The following is an 18,987-nucleotide window of genomic DNA, read 5'->3' as shown; positions in this document are numbered from 1 at the left end:
TATATTATTGAATATAGAAGTCAATGTAAAAAATGAAATCATAAATAAATTTACATGGACATCTACAGATCTTTCTAAACTATATATCAGCTTTATTTTACTATATATATATTATTATTAAATTTTATAACCGGTGGTGAATATCTGATCTAATTCTGAGTTTACGACTAGCAATGTTTAACTTCGTAGCCTTGTCAAAACCGGAATATAACTCCTGGATTAAGCATTTGGACGAACTAGCCTTCGTGGAGGACTTTTGAATGGAAGTAACTCGCATTTGCGTTACACGGAGAGAAAAACAGCGAAAACCTCGCACGTTAGCCTGACAGCAAAGGAATTCTAAGCCATGATCCGTCTACCACTGAAGATAATTTACGGGAGAACTGTGGTCGGTGCCAGCCGAGAGCAGAATTCGTATCAACCAGCAATTACTGAGATTCGAACCAGTGTGACCTCAATGGGAAGAGAATGCTCTATCCCCCGAGCTATTGCGACTCTACTGTGTATCATAGTTTATCGGTGGTATGTTTAGTTTCTGTGAGATAAAATCTAACAGTAAAATAATTGTGTTATATCTTTAAATTAGCGTTTATTCACTGAATTCTCATTTTGTAACAGTAAGCGACTTCATGAATAAAGTGGTGTACTTAAATTAGATAATATATTCATTCTGTCAACAGTTTAATTTAAAATTATAACAAGAGCAAGACTTTAAAACAAAATCTGAATTTTAGTATTATTAAAATATTTTGGAGGATACGAATATTCGAATTTATTTATTTTTGTTTATCGATGCTAATTATGAAATAATTGAATCACTATATTACTATTATCTTTTGAAAAAAAGAAATGTTCCAGAAATAAAATATTGGAAATCAAATGGTCAAAATATGTTCTTCATCTTGACTGTCACCATCCCCCATAAAAAATATTTGAATTTATTTTCTCATGGGTAACCAAATAAGTGTCAAAACATATTCTAACTTCTGTTCGTTTAAGTTACTGGAATTAAGAATATTTCTTTGTAGTGTTATGTTTTATTTATAACATTTCACGATGCTCGTATTCCTTTCAAAAATTTTAAACTATTTCGCCTAGTACTCAAATTTTTTGTTAAATTTCTTTTAATGATTCTCGAGATAGTATTTTTTAGCAAAAAAGTGCAAAAAAAAAACTACCCTTCCTCTTAGGAATTAGATTTTTTAGAAAATAATTTATCCCATGACCTAAACACATAAAATACTATTTATTACATATAGTTTCATTAAAAAAAGCATTAAATTTCCATTTTTCTCGTTACAGTTGAGTAATTTTGACTCAAGAGTTAAAAGTACTGATGAAAATATTATTAAACCAACATTCTCATTTTTGCCATAGAGCATTCATTTACAGTGCAATCACAATGTAATTTTGATTGCACTTAACTATTAAGAAGAGCTGTCAACTTTTCCGCAACTTCACTGAAAGTATGTCTTAGCTTAAAAGTTTACGATATATGGCAGCACCTCTCATTCGTGAAGCCATTTCCTCAATTTAGACATAAGTCTAAAGGGGAGGAAAATTTTCTCCTGATCCTTCTACCCATGGCATTGCTCAGCGACCGACTACAGCACTCAACATATTTTACAAGTACGTATATCGTAAGTATTTGGTGGGTCTTAGCAGCGTCGAGGATCGAACTCTGGATCCTCCGGAGCAGGAGCTGATTCTCTAATCACTGGGCTACCACGGTCATTAAACTAAATTGTAAGAAGTTGTAGTTCATTTACATCACACTAAAACTGTATAATAGGCTATTGGTGACGGTGTGGGAAATATCCCTGAGGATGATCCGAAGACATGCCATCACAGTATTGATCCTCTGCAGAGGGGACTTAAGTGTAAGAAAGTTAAATAAAAAAAAGATCTGCTGCATGTGCTGCTATGTTTTTATGTTCGGTTGTTGTAGTTAAGTTTGTCAGACCTATATTTTTATTCATTCTTTTTGTATGGCTCTAACATGCCAAGCTTCTCAACTTTATGAATCAAATGCTTCTTTGTACAATTAGATGGTCAAGTTTATTGCTCCACTGTGAATTGCTAATTTGAATTGGTGCAAAGATTTTTCTTAAAATTCCTCTTTAAAATATTAACTAGTAAGTATGTAAGTTACAATGCATTTGAAAGCGTGTTCAAATATTAAGTTATCCCTGATTTAAAATGGAACCTGCTTATAATTATAAAATCAATTAATCTCAACTAATTATCTTAACTAGGAAACACGTAAAAGGAAAAAGGGATTCATTAAGTTCCTGTTATTTCTGTTTTACCGACTAATGTTCAGCTACAAAAAGAGGTCATTAAATGAAAAACGCTTGTATGAGAAAGGTGGTCATAGATATTAGTTAAGACAAATTGTGAATAATTGAACACTGTGAATAATTGAGGAAGGCATGAGTGCTCTCGGTACTATCTGTCCTTACTGTTGGGGTAACGTTGGTCCACCTAATATGGTGCGCCTAAATGAGTAGTCAACAAATCTGTCCAACTGATACCTGAATGAGGAATGTCAATTGGGTGGACTTTGGAAAAAAAATTTATTACATATTATAGTAGATAAAACTATAGCTGCAAACTTGTAAGGTCGTTTGGAGAAATTTCACAAAATGGAAATAAGAGTCGTGGTGGCTCAGGGAATAGAGCGCTCGTCTTTCAATGAGGTCAAACGAGTTTAAATCTCAGCTATGGCTGGCCGATTAAATTTCGCACCCGGTTTGCGAAGATCACAGGGCCTACGAAAAATATCCTCGATGGTAGACGGATCATGGGGTAGAGTCCCCTTTCCGCCAGGCTAACCATGGGAGGTTTTCGTGATTTTCCTCTCCATGCAACGCAAATGCAGGTTAGTTTCAAGAGTTCCCTCATCTTCTGTATTGGGTTAATATTTCAAAGCTACGGAGTTGAACATTAGTAGTCGTAAAGGCAGAATTGGGTCGACTGTTCAACGAACTACGGTTACAAAAAACGGAGGTAAAATAATAATTCAAGTAGAAAGTGTTTTCTAAAATCTAAGCTACTTCGTCACTAAGTTAAACCATAACTCTAAAAAGAATTTATCTTATTTAGATGAGTTTGAATATGGAATTTATCCTGGTAGGTAAAAAAAGAAAAAAAGAATTATTTAAGGCTAGATAATAAACTAAATGCTCCAACCACTAAGGATGATCGTACAAATTGGCAATTATTAAACAGATCTGTATTGTTTCTGCAAAATATATCATAATAATAAAATGCTCACGCAACCACTTTTTACTATTTTTTAAAAGAAAAACTGTCCATTTTAAAGGATGCCATCAAGAAATTCTAACTCTTGTAAATAAGATTTATTCATTTATATGATCTTTGCTGGTGGTGAAGCAACTTAAATTTTAGAAACTATTTTCTACTTTAGTTATTATTTTACTACCATTTTGTGAAATCTTTCTAGACGACCCTTAAAGTTGACAGCAATAGTTTTGTCTATCGTAACATATTATGCATATAAGTATTTCTAATTAAATCAGAAGTTTAAATGCAGTGTTCCTTTAATCCTTAAATGGTAGGACATCTTCAATTATTCACAGAAGAGATATTTATTTCATATTAACTAATATGTATTTCCCTTTTTTCATACAAGAAAGCGTTTTTCATTTAAGGACCACTTTTAATCGATAAACATTAATAGTTCAAAATAAATGATAGCTTTAAATAAAATCTGAACTCAATCATATCCGCAGATTCAACTGCAGATCCAATAATCCAACTTCAACCTCTACAACTACAATTTTGAAGTAAAGTTCGACATTTGAAACTAATAAATCAAGCGTATCCCCACGCTGACCATCAACACTCATCTGCATTCACAACTAAAAATTTCAAGCACACATAGTTTAGATCAAGTTGCTCCTTTTATTTGCATTTGTTTTTATTTATTGCTTGAATCTCTTATCAGCAACCACCAAAGACTGCTAACAATAAAGAATTCCTGCAAGGAATAAATATTTCATGACGGATGGGATAAAGTGCCCAGCATGAACCACAAGACAGGACAAGACTGAGCACTCATCAGTTAAAATTAAACGAAACTAACAGGAACCCTTCGCTATTTTATACGGTTATGATTCTTTGTAGAGGTAGTGATATACTAATTAATTTTACAATCCTAAGCAAAGAACTATTTCAGATCTGCAAGCAATTTATATTTAAACTTGATGTAGTTTCAAATGAATTAAAGGACACAAATGGATTAAAGGAGATTTTTGAGAACTAGTTCTTAAAATATTTTCACTTTGTTCTAAGAGCTCAAAACTTTTAAGCAAATACAAAAATGAAAGTCAAAACTTTTACCTCTTGAAAAAATATTACGAAAAAAAATTCAACCTATGCGACTCCACGCACGAGTTTCGTTTGACGAAGGGAGGGTGGGTACATACTGTAATAATGTATGAGGTTTCATGTATTCGTGCGACGACAAAGCACAGTGCCTGGAACAGAGTGCGAAAAGCATAGCCACACAATTATGTTGCCTACTTCCACAGTATTGTCTACAGAAATCACGCACGGCCTGGAAATAACTCCCCTTTCTATTTGGTCGGTGGGGTAGGGTGTGCCCCACATGTGAGCTTTCCCACGGACAACTTTAGCCAAGTCTTTAATTTCCGAATTCAGCGTACATTTTGAGGCTAGACGAAAATTTTGAACCGTTCGTTGAGGGTGGAAAAATCAGCTTCTCAAAAAAGAGTTGGACTAGAGTTAGCGAAGCTCTTGGTGGAAACTTCTTTAACCACTACTCCTTTCGCTCTCCTTTTCTTTCTCTTTATTTTTTTTTTATTCAAAGCTTTTCCTTTCTCAACCAACCCTTGCAAACTTTTTTTCCCCTTTCCTCTTCTGGCGCAAATTTTTGGCGGGAAAAAGATTAATGAGCTAGAGAAATCGATAAATTTTAATTAGCAGTTTTATCGGGTGGTTGCTATTCCTGACATTTAATACCATTCCGTGGTAGGGAAAATGTGTAAGCGTTAAACCTCTAGCCTTGAAATAATTTATGAATCCCTCCTTTAGCGCAAAAGGGGGATTTTTCCAAGGGAAAAAGAAAACTAATCGGATGTTGTGATGAGTTCGTTCGAATCTTCTATCTCAAAAAATGTAATAGACTTTAATTTACTTCGTCTCTGAAGGAATTTATATAAAACTTCGAAAACCGATGTATGGACTGCCTTAAAATTCTTAATAAGTAAACTGTTCTTTATTTTTTTAGTAGATAAAACCAATAAAAATGTTAATCGTAGCGTTAACATGTCATTAATCATCGTAACAAGGTAAAATTTGAACAACATGGAACACAAATTTATGAAATAATGAGCAAAATATAGTTAAAAAACACTTTTTTTCTACCTGAAGTAGAATTCTAAAATATCGTCTTGATAATTTTGAAACATTATGATCGCTGGAAGTCTTAATAATCACTGATCAGTAGATGTTATACATCAGTAGGTATAATAAACTAGTCTAATTAAAAGATTAATTGTAAAGCTACAAAATAAAGATTTATGCGCCACTAGGTGTAATAAACTATTATAATTAAAAGAATAATAGTGATGCTACAAAATAATTAAATATCTATTTATATACAAATAGATTTACTATCAGTGAAATAAAGATTCCTACTTATTTCAATTTACAGGCAAATTCTATGCTTAAATAGTGTTAAAGTGTAAATACCCTACAACTTAAAAAAAGCATTGCTTTACTGTCGTGGACACAATTTTTTGGAAGACCTAATACATTGTTATAAAATGTTTTTCTTTTGAAAATGCGGTGGATTTTTTCCCTGAATGAGTTAAAATAGGCACATCTACTGCGAAAAATTTTGGTGTATAGTTGCACTATTTCTGATGTTTATGCAAACTAATTACATTTTTAAGTAATTACATTTTTAATAAACGTGAAAAATTATAAACTTTAGAAAAAATTAGAAAATTTACGAATATGTTACTAAAAATGTGTGTATTTTTATACTATATATTTTTGCATAAATTGATTCTAATGCGCATGAAAATATGCGTTATCAGTAAATAAATAAACAAAAAATTAATGCATAAATAAATAAAACTGTAACTGTTAAAAAGCAAATAAGGAATGTAATAACTAGGGGAGAAGGGGGTACAGTGGGTCAGGAGGTACAGTGGGTCTGTGAAGATATTTTTGTTTCAGTAAATTGTTTTCAGAAGAAAAAATTTTGTAAAGTAGGCACGAAGCAACTCTACTCTGTGGAAAAAGGTAAACAGCTCAATTTGATTGTGGTGGGAAGAAAGAGTCATTTTATTTTCTGATCCTCTGCAGGAAATTTGAAGTAAGTAAGACTTTTTGTTATTACACTTTAAATTTTTCAATGAAATATGAGTTATGTGGTATGTTTATATAGTCTAACTGATCTCATTTCGTATGATATTTTATTTAAATGAATATTTTGAAGAGCAAAAGTTTGAGGTGAAATATACTAAAATGGTACATGTGGGGCACACTGGGTCACTTGAAATGGGGTACAGTGNTAAATAAACAAAACATTAATACATAAATAAATAAAACTGTAACTGTTAAAAAGCAAATAAGGAATGTAATAACTACATAGATTGAAAAAACGTTTTAGTTTATCTCAACACCAAAAATGATTGCAACAATGCACCGAAATTTTTTAACTCAATTAGTATGTTCGTTAAGTTTTTTTCTTCTTTCAGTTGTGTTTATCACGTATGTATCAATTCTCTCAGGACTATATGAATCACGAATGAATTTAGACGCAACTTTTATTTAAATAAATAAATAAAAATTGCTGTAAAAGTTTAGGAGCTCATTCTTGCAGCTAGCACAATTTCAGTTGTCGATTTGGAAATTGCAAAAGTAAAAATGTGATACTTATGCTGTTTCAATTTTAACTTGATTTCTCTATCGAAAGTAAGACTTTCATGACTGCATACCATTCAAACTTAAGTAATTAAATTACGATTTTTGTACCTAAATTTTTTCTATTATAATTCATTTCAACTTAAATGAGAGATCGTTGGTATGAGTAAAATACACTTTCAAATTAGCCCATTAGGAAACTGCATTCGTTTGAAAGTTTTTTACAAGCAATACGATAATATATATTAATAATCTAAATATACCTATCTATGCCTGGGGTTAGAAGATGTCTAAATCCCAGCTCCACGAAGGACTTTAACTTATTCAAATAAATATGCCTTTTAAAGCTTCAATTTCAAGGTGTTTGCATAAGGGCACCTGCCTCTTCAACTAAGTTTTTTTGCCATAAGCAACGAATGAATTAAGTCTGAGTAGTAAAGTTCAAAGATGAACTCTCATTTCAAAACAATAACAAAATTTATTTTGGTACATTAGGCTTACATCTGTCGTCATTGAATTCTTATATCAATCTATATTACATTTTCATTATAAGACGCCATCTAGTGGCTAATAATTTTATCAGCTTCTGCACTCTTCCCCTCAAATGAACTGAAAAGTTCATTTAATTTCAAATTGTTATTCCAAATTATCAATTCTAGCTAACAATAGCGAATGTAAAATACAATGAAAATTAATTTCAAATTACTTAATTGAAAAATTATATTTAACAACATTTTCTTGAATTAATAAAATTTTCTATTTTATGAATTTTAATACAATTTCACTAAAGCATTTACCAAATATGTATTATTAATATGCAAAAGGAAAAAAAAACATTAAGTAATTTCTAAATTATACAGCAACTGCAATGGAAGGTAAATAACTCCACGGGGAGTTTTTATGGCACAAGCTCTTATATGACCATCACGTTCTGGATATATCTTTATTACCTTACCTAATTGCCAGACTTGTCTCGGTTCTTTTCTTCCACCTGAAAGAACAATATCATTAATTTTTATGTTGCAACCATTAGTAAGAGAAATCATATGATTTGAATCCAGTTCGAGTAAATATTGCTGTTTCCAGCTTTTCCAAAAATTTTCAATCTAAGTTTGTTCATATTTTAGTCTTTTTCGAAAATCAGTTCTTTCAGGATGACAGTTCTTTGATGACAAAGTGGTAAGTCGAGGAAATGAGCAGGAGTCAATGGAGTAGGTTTCAAATTATCATATGTGTAAGTCAAAGGTCGAGAATTGAGTATTGCTTCAATCTTGACTAGGACAGTTGTCAACTCTTCATATGTAAACAAGGCTTTTCCTATTATCTTCCTTAAAACATGATTTTACACTTCTCACCATTCGCTCCCAATATCCCTCCACCGGGAGGCAAGGGGAGCAATATATTTCCATTCGATCTTTTGAGAGCTAAAATATTCCTGTAATTCAGATTTCTTGTTTAACCATCGCTGCAATTCTTTATCGGCCTTTTTAAATGTAGCAGCATTATCGGAATAAACAGTTCTGCAAAGTCCTCTACTGCCAATAAATCTCTTGAAAGCCAATATAAAAGTTTGAGTTGTTAAATCAGATACAAGTTCCAAATGAATTGATCGAACTGAAACCCAGGTAAATAAACAAATGCAGGCCTTTTTGGAAGAACCAAGTTCTTTGATAAACTGGGGTCCGGCAAATTCTATACCGGTAACATCAAATGCTGCGCACATGTTCATTCTATCAGCAGGAAGTGGAGCAGTTCTTTCCAAAAATGCCTTAACTTTGTCTCTTTTGCAAATTAGACAATTATTCAATATTTTCTTCGTCAATTTTCGCGCCTTTATGATGTAATAGTTAGATCTTAACTGCGCTAAAGTAGCCGTTAATCCACAATCTTTCCTGGCACGACTTAATGAGAGCAATAAGAGCTGAAAGTTAGCTATCATAAGGCAATAAATTTGGATGTCTTTCATCTTCTGTTATTTCTGCAAATTGTAATCGCCCCCGGACTCTTATTGCACCATTATCGTCCAGAAAGGGATCAAAAAATTTCATCCGGGAATCATTGATAAGTACTTTACCTACCACAAGTGTACTTACCTACCACAAGTTTTAGGGCTGATTCTTGAACACGAGTTATCCAGAAGGTTTCTGCTTCAGACATTTCAGAGGAATTCAAAAACTCAGTACTCTTAGTTTTCATTTTTAAATTGTGTACAAATCGTTTTATCCATGCTGTTACTCTGATAGTTTTATTTAGAGTCCTAAACAGTTTTAAATCAACGAGATTTTCCTCAGCAAAAATTAAGAGAGAAACGTAAGATTTAAGGGTGTCTAAATCAAGAGTAAAGTTATCGCTATCTGAAACAATATATGGAGCATGAGGCCAATTTTCTTCTCTGTGCAACCACTCAGGACCAGACCACCATAAATCACTGGTAATCAGTTCTGATAACTTTCTACTTCTGGTAATGATGTCGGCTGGATTTGTTTGACCAGGAAAATGATGCCAAATTCCTGAGTCAGTCAAAGATTGAATTTCTCGCACTCTGTTGGCCAGGTTGGCTTCCACCTTGAAGACGAATCCCTAATCCAAAGAGTGCAATGCTTGAATCAGTCTAGCAATGATAGCTGATATTAACATGTATATTTTGAAAAACTGGTTTGATATGAGAAATTAATCTAGCACCTATTAAAGCAGCACTTAGTTCAAGCCTGGGAATCGTCAATTTCTTCAGCGGTGCTAATCTACCTTTAGATAAAAGAAACTTTACACTGATGTCATTATTGGTGTCTGTAAACCCTAAGTAGATTACGGCTCCATAGGCAATTTCACTACTGTCTGTGAAACAATGAATTTGGATGGATTTCATATCTTCGATTAAAGTTGAATCAAAATAATAACTTGAAATTTTGAGACTGTTAACCAAAGGTAATTCTTCAAACCAAGTATCCCATTGGTGAGCTATATCGACTGGTAGCTCCTCATCCCAGTGTATTCTTTTTTCCCAAAGTTCTTGGAAAAGTGTTTTCAACCGCATTGTAAAAGGCGATGAAAATCCAATAGGATCAAAAATTCTTCCAGAAGATCGAATAAGTGTTATTTTTGTTTTATCAGAGTTCTTTATAAATTGGATGAGATTAGTTACCTCAAATTTAAAATTATCCTTGTATCTATGCCAAATATATCCCATAACCTTTATTAAAATTGTTTCATAATGATTCTGAATTTCTCTTGGATTAAATTCACTTTCGGAATTTTCCCACAATTTCTCTAGTTTCGGAGAATTGCTCTTCCCTTTCATAAGTTTCATGACAGCTTCATCCATAATTAGATTGGCTTCTTTCGATATCTTAAGCGCTTCTTCATCATTCGAACACCTTGATATAAGTTCATCTACATAGCATCATTAAATATGTTACATGCTTCAGGGTATTTATAGCAATATTTTTCTACGTGCAACTTTATCGCACTCACTAAAAGGAAAGGACTGGATGTAACATCAAACAAAACACGCTTCACGCAAAGAATACTTGGTTGAATTTCAGATAAATTTTCTGATAACTTGTCTACCCATAAAAATTGCACAACTTCTCGATCAATCTCATTAGGTGAAATCATCAAAAATGCCTTATCGATGACAACGATGAATGCTATGTAGTTGAGTCTAAACTTAAGAATGGGATTTAATAAGTCAGGATTTAAGTTTGGTCCAGAATGCAACAAATCATTTAATGATGGGGATTTCGGAGGATGTGACGAAACGTCAAAAACAATTCTTAGTTTAGTTGTGTTTTTATCCTTTCCAATCTTAGGATGATAGGGTAAGTAGTAGACAAGTTTCTCAGTTTTATAATTTTTACCAGCGGCAGTTTCAACAATTCCTAATCCTAAATATTATTCTATAACTTCATTATAATCCGTATACAAATGGGATCTTTAATGCATCTACCAATCAAGGAACGTAATCTTTTTTCGGCATTAAAATAATTGTCATTCAAATTAGCACTATCGTGTTTCCAAGGAGGATTAACTTCATACTTGTTATCCTTAACATTTAAATTTGACTTTAAATTTTTATAGGCTTCATTATTGGAAATACTTTTATTAGAAGTTTCATCCTTAATGCCGATCGATTCCGGTTCCCAAAGGGATTTAATATAATTTGATGCTAAATTATCCTCTCTATGACCTTAGAAATAATGGCATTCAAAACATTAACTGATTTTAATTCATTTATTAAGGGGATTTGGGAAACTGGACCCTGAACGGCCCATCTCATTTGAGTTTCGATTAACATCAAAGAAGAACTTAAGCGTTTCGTTTTTAAAGTCACTATTTTCAAAAAGTAGTTTGATCCAGTTAAAATATCTAATTTTTGTGGATGATCTCCACAGTCTGAAAGTCTAATGTTTAAATAATCAATTTGCTTACTGAATTCTTTACCAGGAGCTTCAATGAATGCGCCACAAATTTTGGAGATTTCTAAAGCATCAATCATAACAAATTTATTCGTATCATCAACTTAATACAATTTGAATCGAAATTTAGATCTAACATAGTTAATTGAATCTGTGCCGCCAAATGTATTTAAATTAATTGTCTCTTTTCCAACTATGAGTAAAATTCATTTATTGCTAACTTGTCTATGGATAAATGTTCTTTCACTGCCTGAATCTAATGAACACCGAACTGTAAGTTTTTCATTAGAGGTAACAATAACAGCTTTAAATGTTGACATAAGATTAGTTTTATCATTTGTTTCATTTTTAAGAGCAGGAATAACCAAGGTAGCAACAATATTTGTATCAATAGCACTCATTTGGGAATTATTATTTTCTGTCGAATCAATTTTATCACATAAACCCTTTCTATGATCTATTAGTACATTCTACATTTGCATGACGATTTCGTTATAAATGATATTTTTTATAACAAGAAAAACATCTTCCTTTTTGCTCTAACAAATTTTTCTCTTGATTTAAATTATAGCACTTGCAATTATCAGATACATGATTTCCTAATTTATCACGAAAAATACAAAAATTTTCAGTTGTAGCATTCAAAATGGCATTACTTTGTCTTTTATCCTTATTATCGAAGCAACTATTAAATTTATTCAGCCTATGCTCTTGCGGTTTAACAAATTTTTTTATTTTATTACTTTCGCCCTGCGTTTCCGCCAAAAAATATGTGCCCTTGCGAGATTCAACTTCTGTTTTCAAAAATGTTAATAAATCGCTGATTTTATTTTTATCTGAACTGTGATTTCGTGTAAATAATAAAATAATATTATTCGGAAGTGCCTTGATCAAAATTGGAAACAAAAGTGTTCCATAACTATCTGGTTCAATACCAAGTCTTTTCAATGAATTAATTGGTAAATCACAAATATCATGAATATTCCTCAGCGAAACCACATCTCTTGAACTGCGACATGGCGCCATATGCAACAGCGTAGTGTATGTCTGTCGATAATTAATTCCTTACGCCAGAACCTTTCTTCTAATATTTTAATTGCTCAATCATAATTTTCATCTGTTGTTAATAAACCAGTAATCGTTCTTTCGCCATCTTTGGTCAAATACGATTTCAAATAAGAAATTTCTCTACTTTAGACAATGAATTATTTTCATGAATGGAAATCCTAAATCTTGCCCAAAATTCAGGCCATTTAATTGTATCACCATCAAATTGTTCAATAATTAAGAACGGCAATTTAATGTTGTTGAATTTTCTTCATCATTAATGTTTATGGATGAGGCGTTATTAGATTCCAATTGCGTAGAGGTTAGTTTTGTTTTAGCTCTATTTAATTTATTTTTACACAGTAATGTGTTCTCTTCATAATTTTGAAAGGAAGTTAATTAACGTTTCCAAATCTTCGGTTTTCGTTAAATCAAAAAATTTTGCATTCAGTTCATTCAAGTCTTTTTCTTTTTCAGATAATAGATCAAAACAATCGATAATGACCTCAACCTTTGAGTCTGTATTAATTAACATAGTATCAATTTTATTTATGAGTTTAGTAACAGCTGTTCTATTTATGCAGTATATTTTTCCATTTTATATCAATGTCGATTCAATATATTTACAAGTAAGTAAATCAAACGCTCACCTTTTCAATCGGTTTCTCGGGTTTCTTGCACCAGTGTTCAGCTCTCGTTTCAAAAGAATAACAAAAATTTATTTTGTCACATTAGGCTTACACCTGCCTTTATTGAGTTCTTAAATAAATCTATATTACATTTACATTATCAGACGCCATCTAGTGACTAATAATTTTATCAGATTCTACGTGAGTTAAGGTATAATAATGTGAACTATAGACAAAAAAAAAAATCTGAATAATATAATATAGTATTTGGAAAAATGAATATTTACAAGTAGTGGATCGAATCGAATCGAGTAGTGGATCGAACAAGGAAGTTCTCAAATAATCAAAATCAATAACTAATACCGGATATAATATACCTACAAACTAACTATTCAAGTATTTTAGGAGTGCCTATCCTAGGCAGCTCCTTCATCGAGTTTAGGTAAAAGGAAGGGAGGTGCGGTACTTAACATTTGTTAAATCGCATATAAATACGATTGGGAAATCAAATCTGGGTTAAATATAATATAAGTCGCAAATAGTGCATAAGATAATAAAAACAATAAGATATTTACAAAAGAAAGGATATTTACAAATGGGGAGGACTCCCTCTGCACTCCCTCGCCTCCCCCCGGTAGCCGGGCTTCATTGTTGCAGAGTTTGTCCAGAAAGATTAACGGAAATGCCTAGATGGAAACGTAGTCGCTCCGGAAAAAAGCGGTGATCGGGCAGAAGTTTCTATTGTTTTCGATAAAATCAATGTCTAATAGCTTGTTAAAATCGCATGTAGAGCAATTTTTTGCATCTTTAAAAAAGGTAGCATTGAGTTTGTATAGGTATTCATCGATTTTGTCTATTTTAAGATCGTTGTAAAGTGTGTTATTTCGAACAAACCAGGGAGCCCCTGTGATTCTTCTCATAACTTCATGTTCAAATGTCCTTAGTCTTTTTTGTTGGGCGTTTGAGAGAGTCCCCCAGGCCGGGGATGCACAGCAGAGTATCGGTCTGATACACATCAGATATACAGTAGAGCATCGTTTATACGACGATCACTTATTTAACGTTTACATTTATACGACGTTGATACGTCGGTTTTTAGATTTTGCTCACGTTTATTTAATTTTTTTATTTTTTTCTTGTGTATTTTAAGAAAGGGCGGAATTTGCCAACATGAATGATACAGAAAAGGGTGCCAACAAAAATGCTTTGATGACGACCGTAATTTTTACTAGATGACTGAAAAAACTAGACAATGTTATGAAGAGGCAAAAACGAAAAATTTTGCAATTCATCGACCAATGTCCAGCCCACCCATCGGATACTAATTATTTTGGAAAAAGTAAAAGGTCTCTTTTTTCCTGCAAATTGCACAAGTGCGTTTCAGCCATTAGATTTGGCCGTTATTAGAAATCTAAAATTGCATCATAGAAAGCAGTAAGTTCAACTCGCTATTCAAAGCATTGTAGAGACTAATAGCAAGAAAATATAATTAAAGGTAACATACATTCAAATTGCTCACTGCAATTTTTCTTTATTTGCTTGTTTTGCTTCGTCTAATTTAGAAATTTAAATAAATCAACACGTTGCCGTACACAGAGTTAGTTTCAGTTTTAGAAGTAAAAATCGATTATGCGACTTTATCGTTTATACGACGTTTTTCGGTGGTCCCTTCGGCGTCGTATAAACGATGCTCCACTGTATATGCCTTTTGGTGTGTAAAGCCAATTTGCTATCTTTGTTTAGGATTGGTTTAAGGGCTTGATAAGCTGCTTCTGCTTTTCTCAGGATGTTTGATACTTGAAATTTCCAGTTTAGTGAGCAATTTATAATGATGCCTAGATAATTAGCCTTGTCGACTTTGGGTACTTCCTCATTAAATAAAATGATTTTTTCATAATTGATTATTTTCTTTTTGTAGGTCTTGCGAATAATTATTAGATTCGATTTCGTGCTGTTTATCCAGACTTTCCATTTGCTGCACCAGATTTCAATGTCAGCTATATTATTTTGAAGCCTTTTGATTGCGTTATTAGCATTAAGTGACCTGCTGAGGATCGCAGTATCATCTGCTTGCAATGACGTTTGAAAATTTAGATCTCCCCTTTTCACAGGGAAGTCCGAGCAGTAAATAAGTACTGGTCCCAGTATAGATCCTTGCGGCACACCAGCTTGAATTGTTCTATTTGTTGAGAAATAGTCATTGATTTTTATTTGAAATGACCTATTTGTTAGGTAATCGTTAATGATGTGGATGAAGTCGTCTGGAATATTTTACCGAATTATTTTGTAGATTTGCCCAGTGCTCTGTCGAACGCCTTTGCGACGTCCAACATGAGTAAGGCAGTGGCTTACTTTTTAAAGAAACCCTCGCTTATAAATTCAATAATTCTGATCAATTGTTTGGTTGTTGAGAGATTTTTCCGAAATCCAAATTGTTCCTCTGGGAGGAAACTTGGTAGTGGATATAGTCGATTAAGTAGGGGAGAGTGGGGTCAATTGTAACAGGGTACGATTGTAACAGAGCAAAAATCTCGAGTGTCGGGTTCTAGATTTGGTTCCTAGGTGGCGCACAAGGTGCATTTAGCAAATCTACATGTACACCCCTGATGGCAACCATTTTTATGTACTTTTGAAAGAGTTACATCGCAAAAGATATTTTCACGCCACGCAAGTACTTTTTTTGGTATTAGAATACTATATTGTAACAAAGTAATTTTGTTTAAACAAATAAAAATTAGTAACCGAATATGTAAGTGGACACCTTNGGGGGGGGGGGGTAGGTTCTTTATCATTGAATTTGTAATTTTATCGTATCCAGGGGCTTTCTTTTTATTGAGCTTTTTAATGATATTATTTATTTCTTCAGTATCCGTAGGATTCATTTGATTACTGTATTGATTGTTACTGAAGTAGTTGTTATAAAAGGATATAATTTGCTGATCCGAGCTAATATCGTTTGGAGTTTTTTTTTTTGGAGAGAATAGTATTGTTCTTCAATACTATTAGCGAAAATTTCAGTTTTCTCTTTGTCAGAATAAATTTGTTCATTTTTGCTGTTCAGCGGCATATTTGTGGTTTTATTCGATTTCAGTTATTTTATCATCTTCCATACGGAGTTATCACTAGTATTTAATCCGATAACTTTCTCGTTCCATATGTCTTGCCTGTATTTGGTTAGGTTTTTGTTGATAATTTTTTGGAGTCTATTTATTTCTGTTTTTATGGTAGGGTTATTTGTTCGTTGATATTCTTTTCTCAATCTATTTTTGGTTTTGATTTGCTCCTTGATAGATTTCGGGATAAATTTATAATCTGTTCGAACTTTGATTTCTTCTGTAGCTTCTGAGTACGCATTATTTAAGTCAGTAGTTAGGCTTTTAATATCTTCTTCAATATCGGCTTTGTTATTTAGGATTTTCTTAAAATATGATAAGTTTAGAATATTTTTGTATAGAACCAGTCTGTTTTCTTCCTAGTGATGATTTTTTCTTCCTTATTAAAACAGGTAGTAGCAATTACTGGATAGTGATCACTGCTTAATTCGCGGAGTACTTCTAATGAAATGGGGGTTTTGGAGTTTGTGATTAAAATATCTAAAATTGAGATATTTTTGGAATGGTAGGTTGGTTCGTCTGGAGCGAATAAATTTAAGTTGAATTTATTGATTAGAATGCTTAGCTTCCTGCCACTATCATTTGTTTTTGCACATCCCCAATTTATATGTTTTGAGTTAAGATCTCCAATCACAATAGATTCTACATTTATTGGAAATAAGTCCTTTATAGTGTCTTCCTGTATGGGGTGTCCGGGGGGGGGTTGTACATGCTCGTGATTTTAATTTTTCTGCTATTTTGAAGTGTGATTACAATAGAAACTTCTTCATAGCCATTCAAATTGTTCTAACTGTATAGTGTGGAGTTGTAGCCTCTTTTGACATATAAAGCAGTGCCTCCGCCTCTGCTGGTTGTACGGTCACATCTAAAGAGTATAATATACCTACTTTGGTCTAAACGTTTTAAATGTGATATTTCAAAAGTCAAGTGGTAGCCAACACAAGAAAATATCACATCTGTCAACTCAAAGAGGATCACTTTTCTCGTCAACATACTTTTTACATCACAATAAAATGTTGTGTTATCACAACACTAGTCTGAAATCGGTTAAATATAATAGAAACTTTATATTTTTATAGAGGCTATTAATTTAACCACTATATAGATAAAATTAAATTTAATGTATTATAAAATTCTAATCACCACTTGTGAGGTTTGTATATTATTTTTGTCCATCAAATACCTTTTTTAAAATTCATTTGAATATAAATATATTAATAGTGATAATGAATAGGTTGGTTTTTCTTTAAGAAAAAAAGAGTTAATGATCTTGAGGGGAAAGAAGAAACTCATAGAAACTTACCATGAGATTATTTATTCACTAAATTATACCACCCATACCTCACAACCCATATATTAAATCATCACCTACAATCACAGTCGCTAATATCCCAGCAACAGCTGCGATGGGACATTCATCGAAGTAAAACCACTCATTACTCTTATAATTGATTACGATAACTTTTGCTGTCCAACCGAAGACAGAAAAATTATTTTAACAGCCTTTATTTAAGGCTAGCAAAAGAAAAGAAGTTGAAAAATAGCAAACGGAAAGGTAGTTAAACAATTTAATCCTTGCCTAACACGATCTCGTCAAAAAGCTATTATCAAGTCTGATAATCTACCGCAATACTAAATATCAGTGATTAATGTAAGCAGAAGTAATTTTTATCCACGTCCATTGATTTTGAAATTACCGAGTAGTTCGAAACCTGCTTTCTACTAGATTTAAGACTCAATTTAATTTAGTGTTCTTGGATTGGATTTATTTTCATTTTATCCTTCCGTAATAATTCAAGAAATCTTTTTCTTGGTACTTTTATAAATAGCAGATCATCATAGTAGGTCTACGGTTACGTTTTTTTTTTTTTTTGGAAGTTTGCATCAGCAGAATGTCTAGAAGTAAATTACTATCGATAATTTGGGTCGCTTAACAAAGAATTTTCTTGTCTCCTTGAATACTTTTTATGTTACTTTTATTAAATAGTTAGCAAAGAAAGAATTGAGACAGGCGGAGTGGACTTATTTAAATGAATAATTATTTACTATAGGAATAATGGATAAGGTGTTCTTCTTTTAAAAATGAGTTATTGATCTTAAGAAGAAAAAAAAAAAAAAAAAAGGGAAACTCACTGAAACTTACCCTTAGATGATTTATTCCATAAATTATGCCATCCATACCTCAAAACCTATGTATAAAATCATCACCTACAATCACAATCACTAAGTTCCCTAAAACAGATGAGATAGAAAATTCATTGAAGTAAAACCATTCATTAATCTTATAATCGATTTCGATAACTTTTGCGGTCCAACTAAAGACCGAAAAATTATTTTACCAGCCCTTATTCAAGGCTAGAAAAGGAAAAGAAGTTGAAAAATAGCAAACGGAAAGGTAGATAAACAATTTAATCCTTGCCTAACACGATCTCTTCAAAAAGCTATTATCAAGTCTGATAATCTTCCGCAATACTATGTCCCAGTGATTAATGTAAGCAGAGCAATTTTTATCCACGTTCATTGATTCTGAAGTTGCCGAATAGTTAGAAACCAGCTTTCTTCTACGTTTGAGTCTCAATTTAATTTAGTGCTCTTGGATAGGATTTATTTTATCCTTTAGTAGAAATTCAATAAATCTTTGTCTTGCTACTTTTATAAATGGCAGATAATCACAGTAGGTCTACGGTGACAGTTTTTGGAGATTTGCTTCAGCAGAATGTCTTGAAGTAGATTACTATCGGTAATTTGGGTCGCTTTACAAAGAATTTTCCTGTTTCTTTCTGAATACTTCTTACGTTACTATTATTAAGTAGTTAACAGAGAAAGAATTGAGATTCACGGAGTGGACTTATTTATATCAAT

General features: G+C 32.4%; 3 protein-coding genes across 3 annotated transcripts; all 3 read right to left on the bottom strand.

The window, feature by feature from the left end:
* Positions 1-8,272: 8,272 nt before the first annotated feature.
* LOC122268910 (uncharacterized) lies at positions 8,273-8,887 on the bottom strand. Its single transcript, XM_043039841.1, has one exon. It carries the CDS (start codon positions 8,885-8,887, stop codon positions 8,273-8,275), a length of 615 nt encoding a protein of 204 aa, XP_042895775.1.
* Positions 8,888-8,991: 104 nt separating this feature from the next.
* Positions 8,992-10,243, bottom strand: LOC122268909 (uncharacterized). The gene is made up of 2 exons (XM_043039840.1): positions 9,557-10,243; positions 8,992-9,501 (listed from the first exon to the last, which is right to left on the bottom strand). Exons 1-2 carry the CDS (start codon positions 10,241-10,243, stop codon positions 8,992-8,994), a joined length of 1,197 nt encoding a protein of 398 aa, XP_042895774.1.
* Positions 10,244-10,311: 68 nt separating this feature from the next.
* On the bottom strand, positions 10,312-11,416 carry LOC107440825 (uncharacterized). Its single transcript, XM_071188305.1, has 3 exons — positions 11,350-11,416; positions 10,868-11,107; positions 10,312-10,805 (listed from the first exon to the last, which is right to left on the bottom strand). The coding sequence occupies exons 1-3, from the start codon at positions 11,414-11,416 to the stop codon at positions 10,312-10,314; spliced, it is 801 nt and encodes a 266-aa protein (XP_071044406.1).
* Positions 11,417-18,987: the final 7,571 nt, after the last annotated feature.

The sequence above is a fragment of the Parasteatoda tepidariorum genome, chromosome X2 (genome assembly GCF_043381705.1).
Source record: "Parasteatoda tepidariorum isolate YZ-2023 chromosome X2, CAS_Ptep_4.0, whole genome shotgun sequence".
Taxonomy (NCBI): domain Eukaryota; kingdom Metazoa; phylum Arthropoda; class Arachnida; order Araneae; family Theridiidae; genus Parasteatoda; species Parasteatoda tepidariorum.
This window is presented reverse-complemented; position numbering and strand designations above follow the sequence as displayed.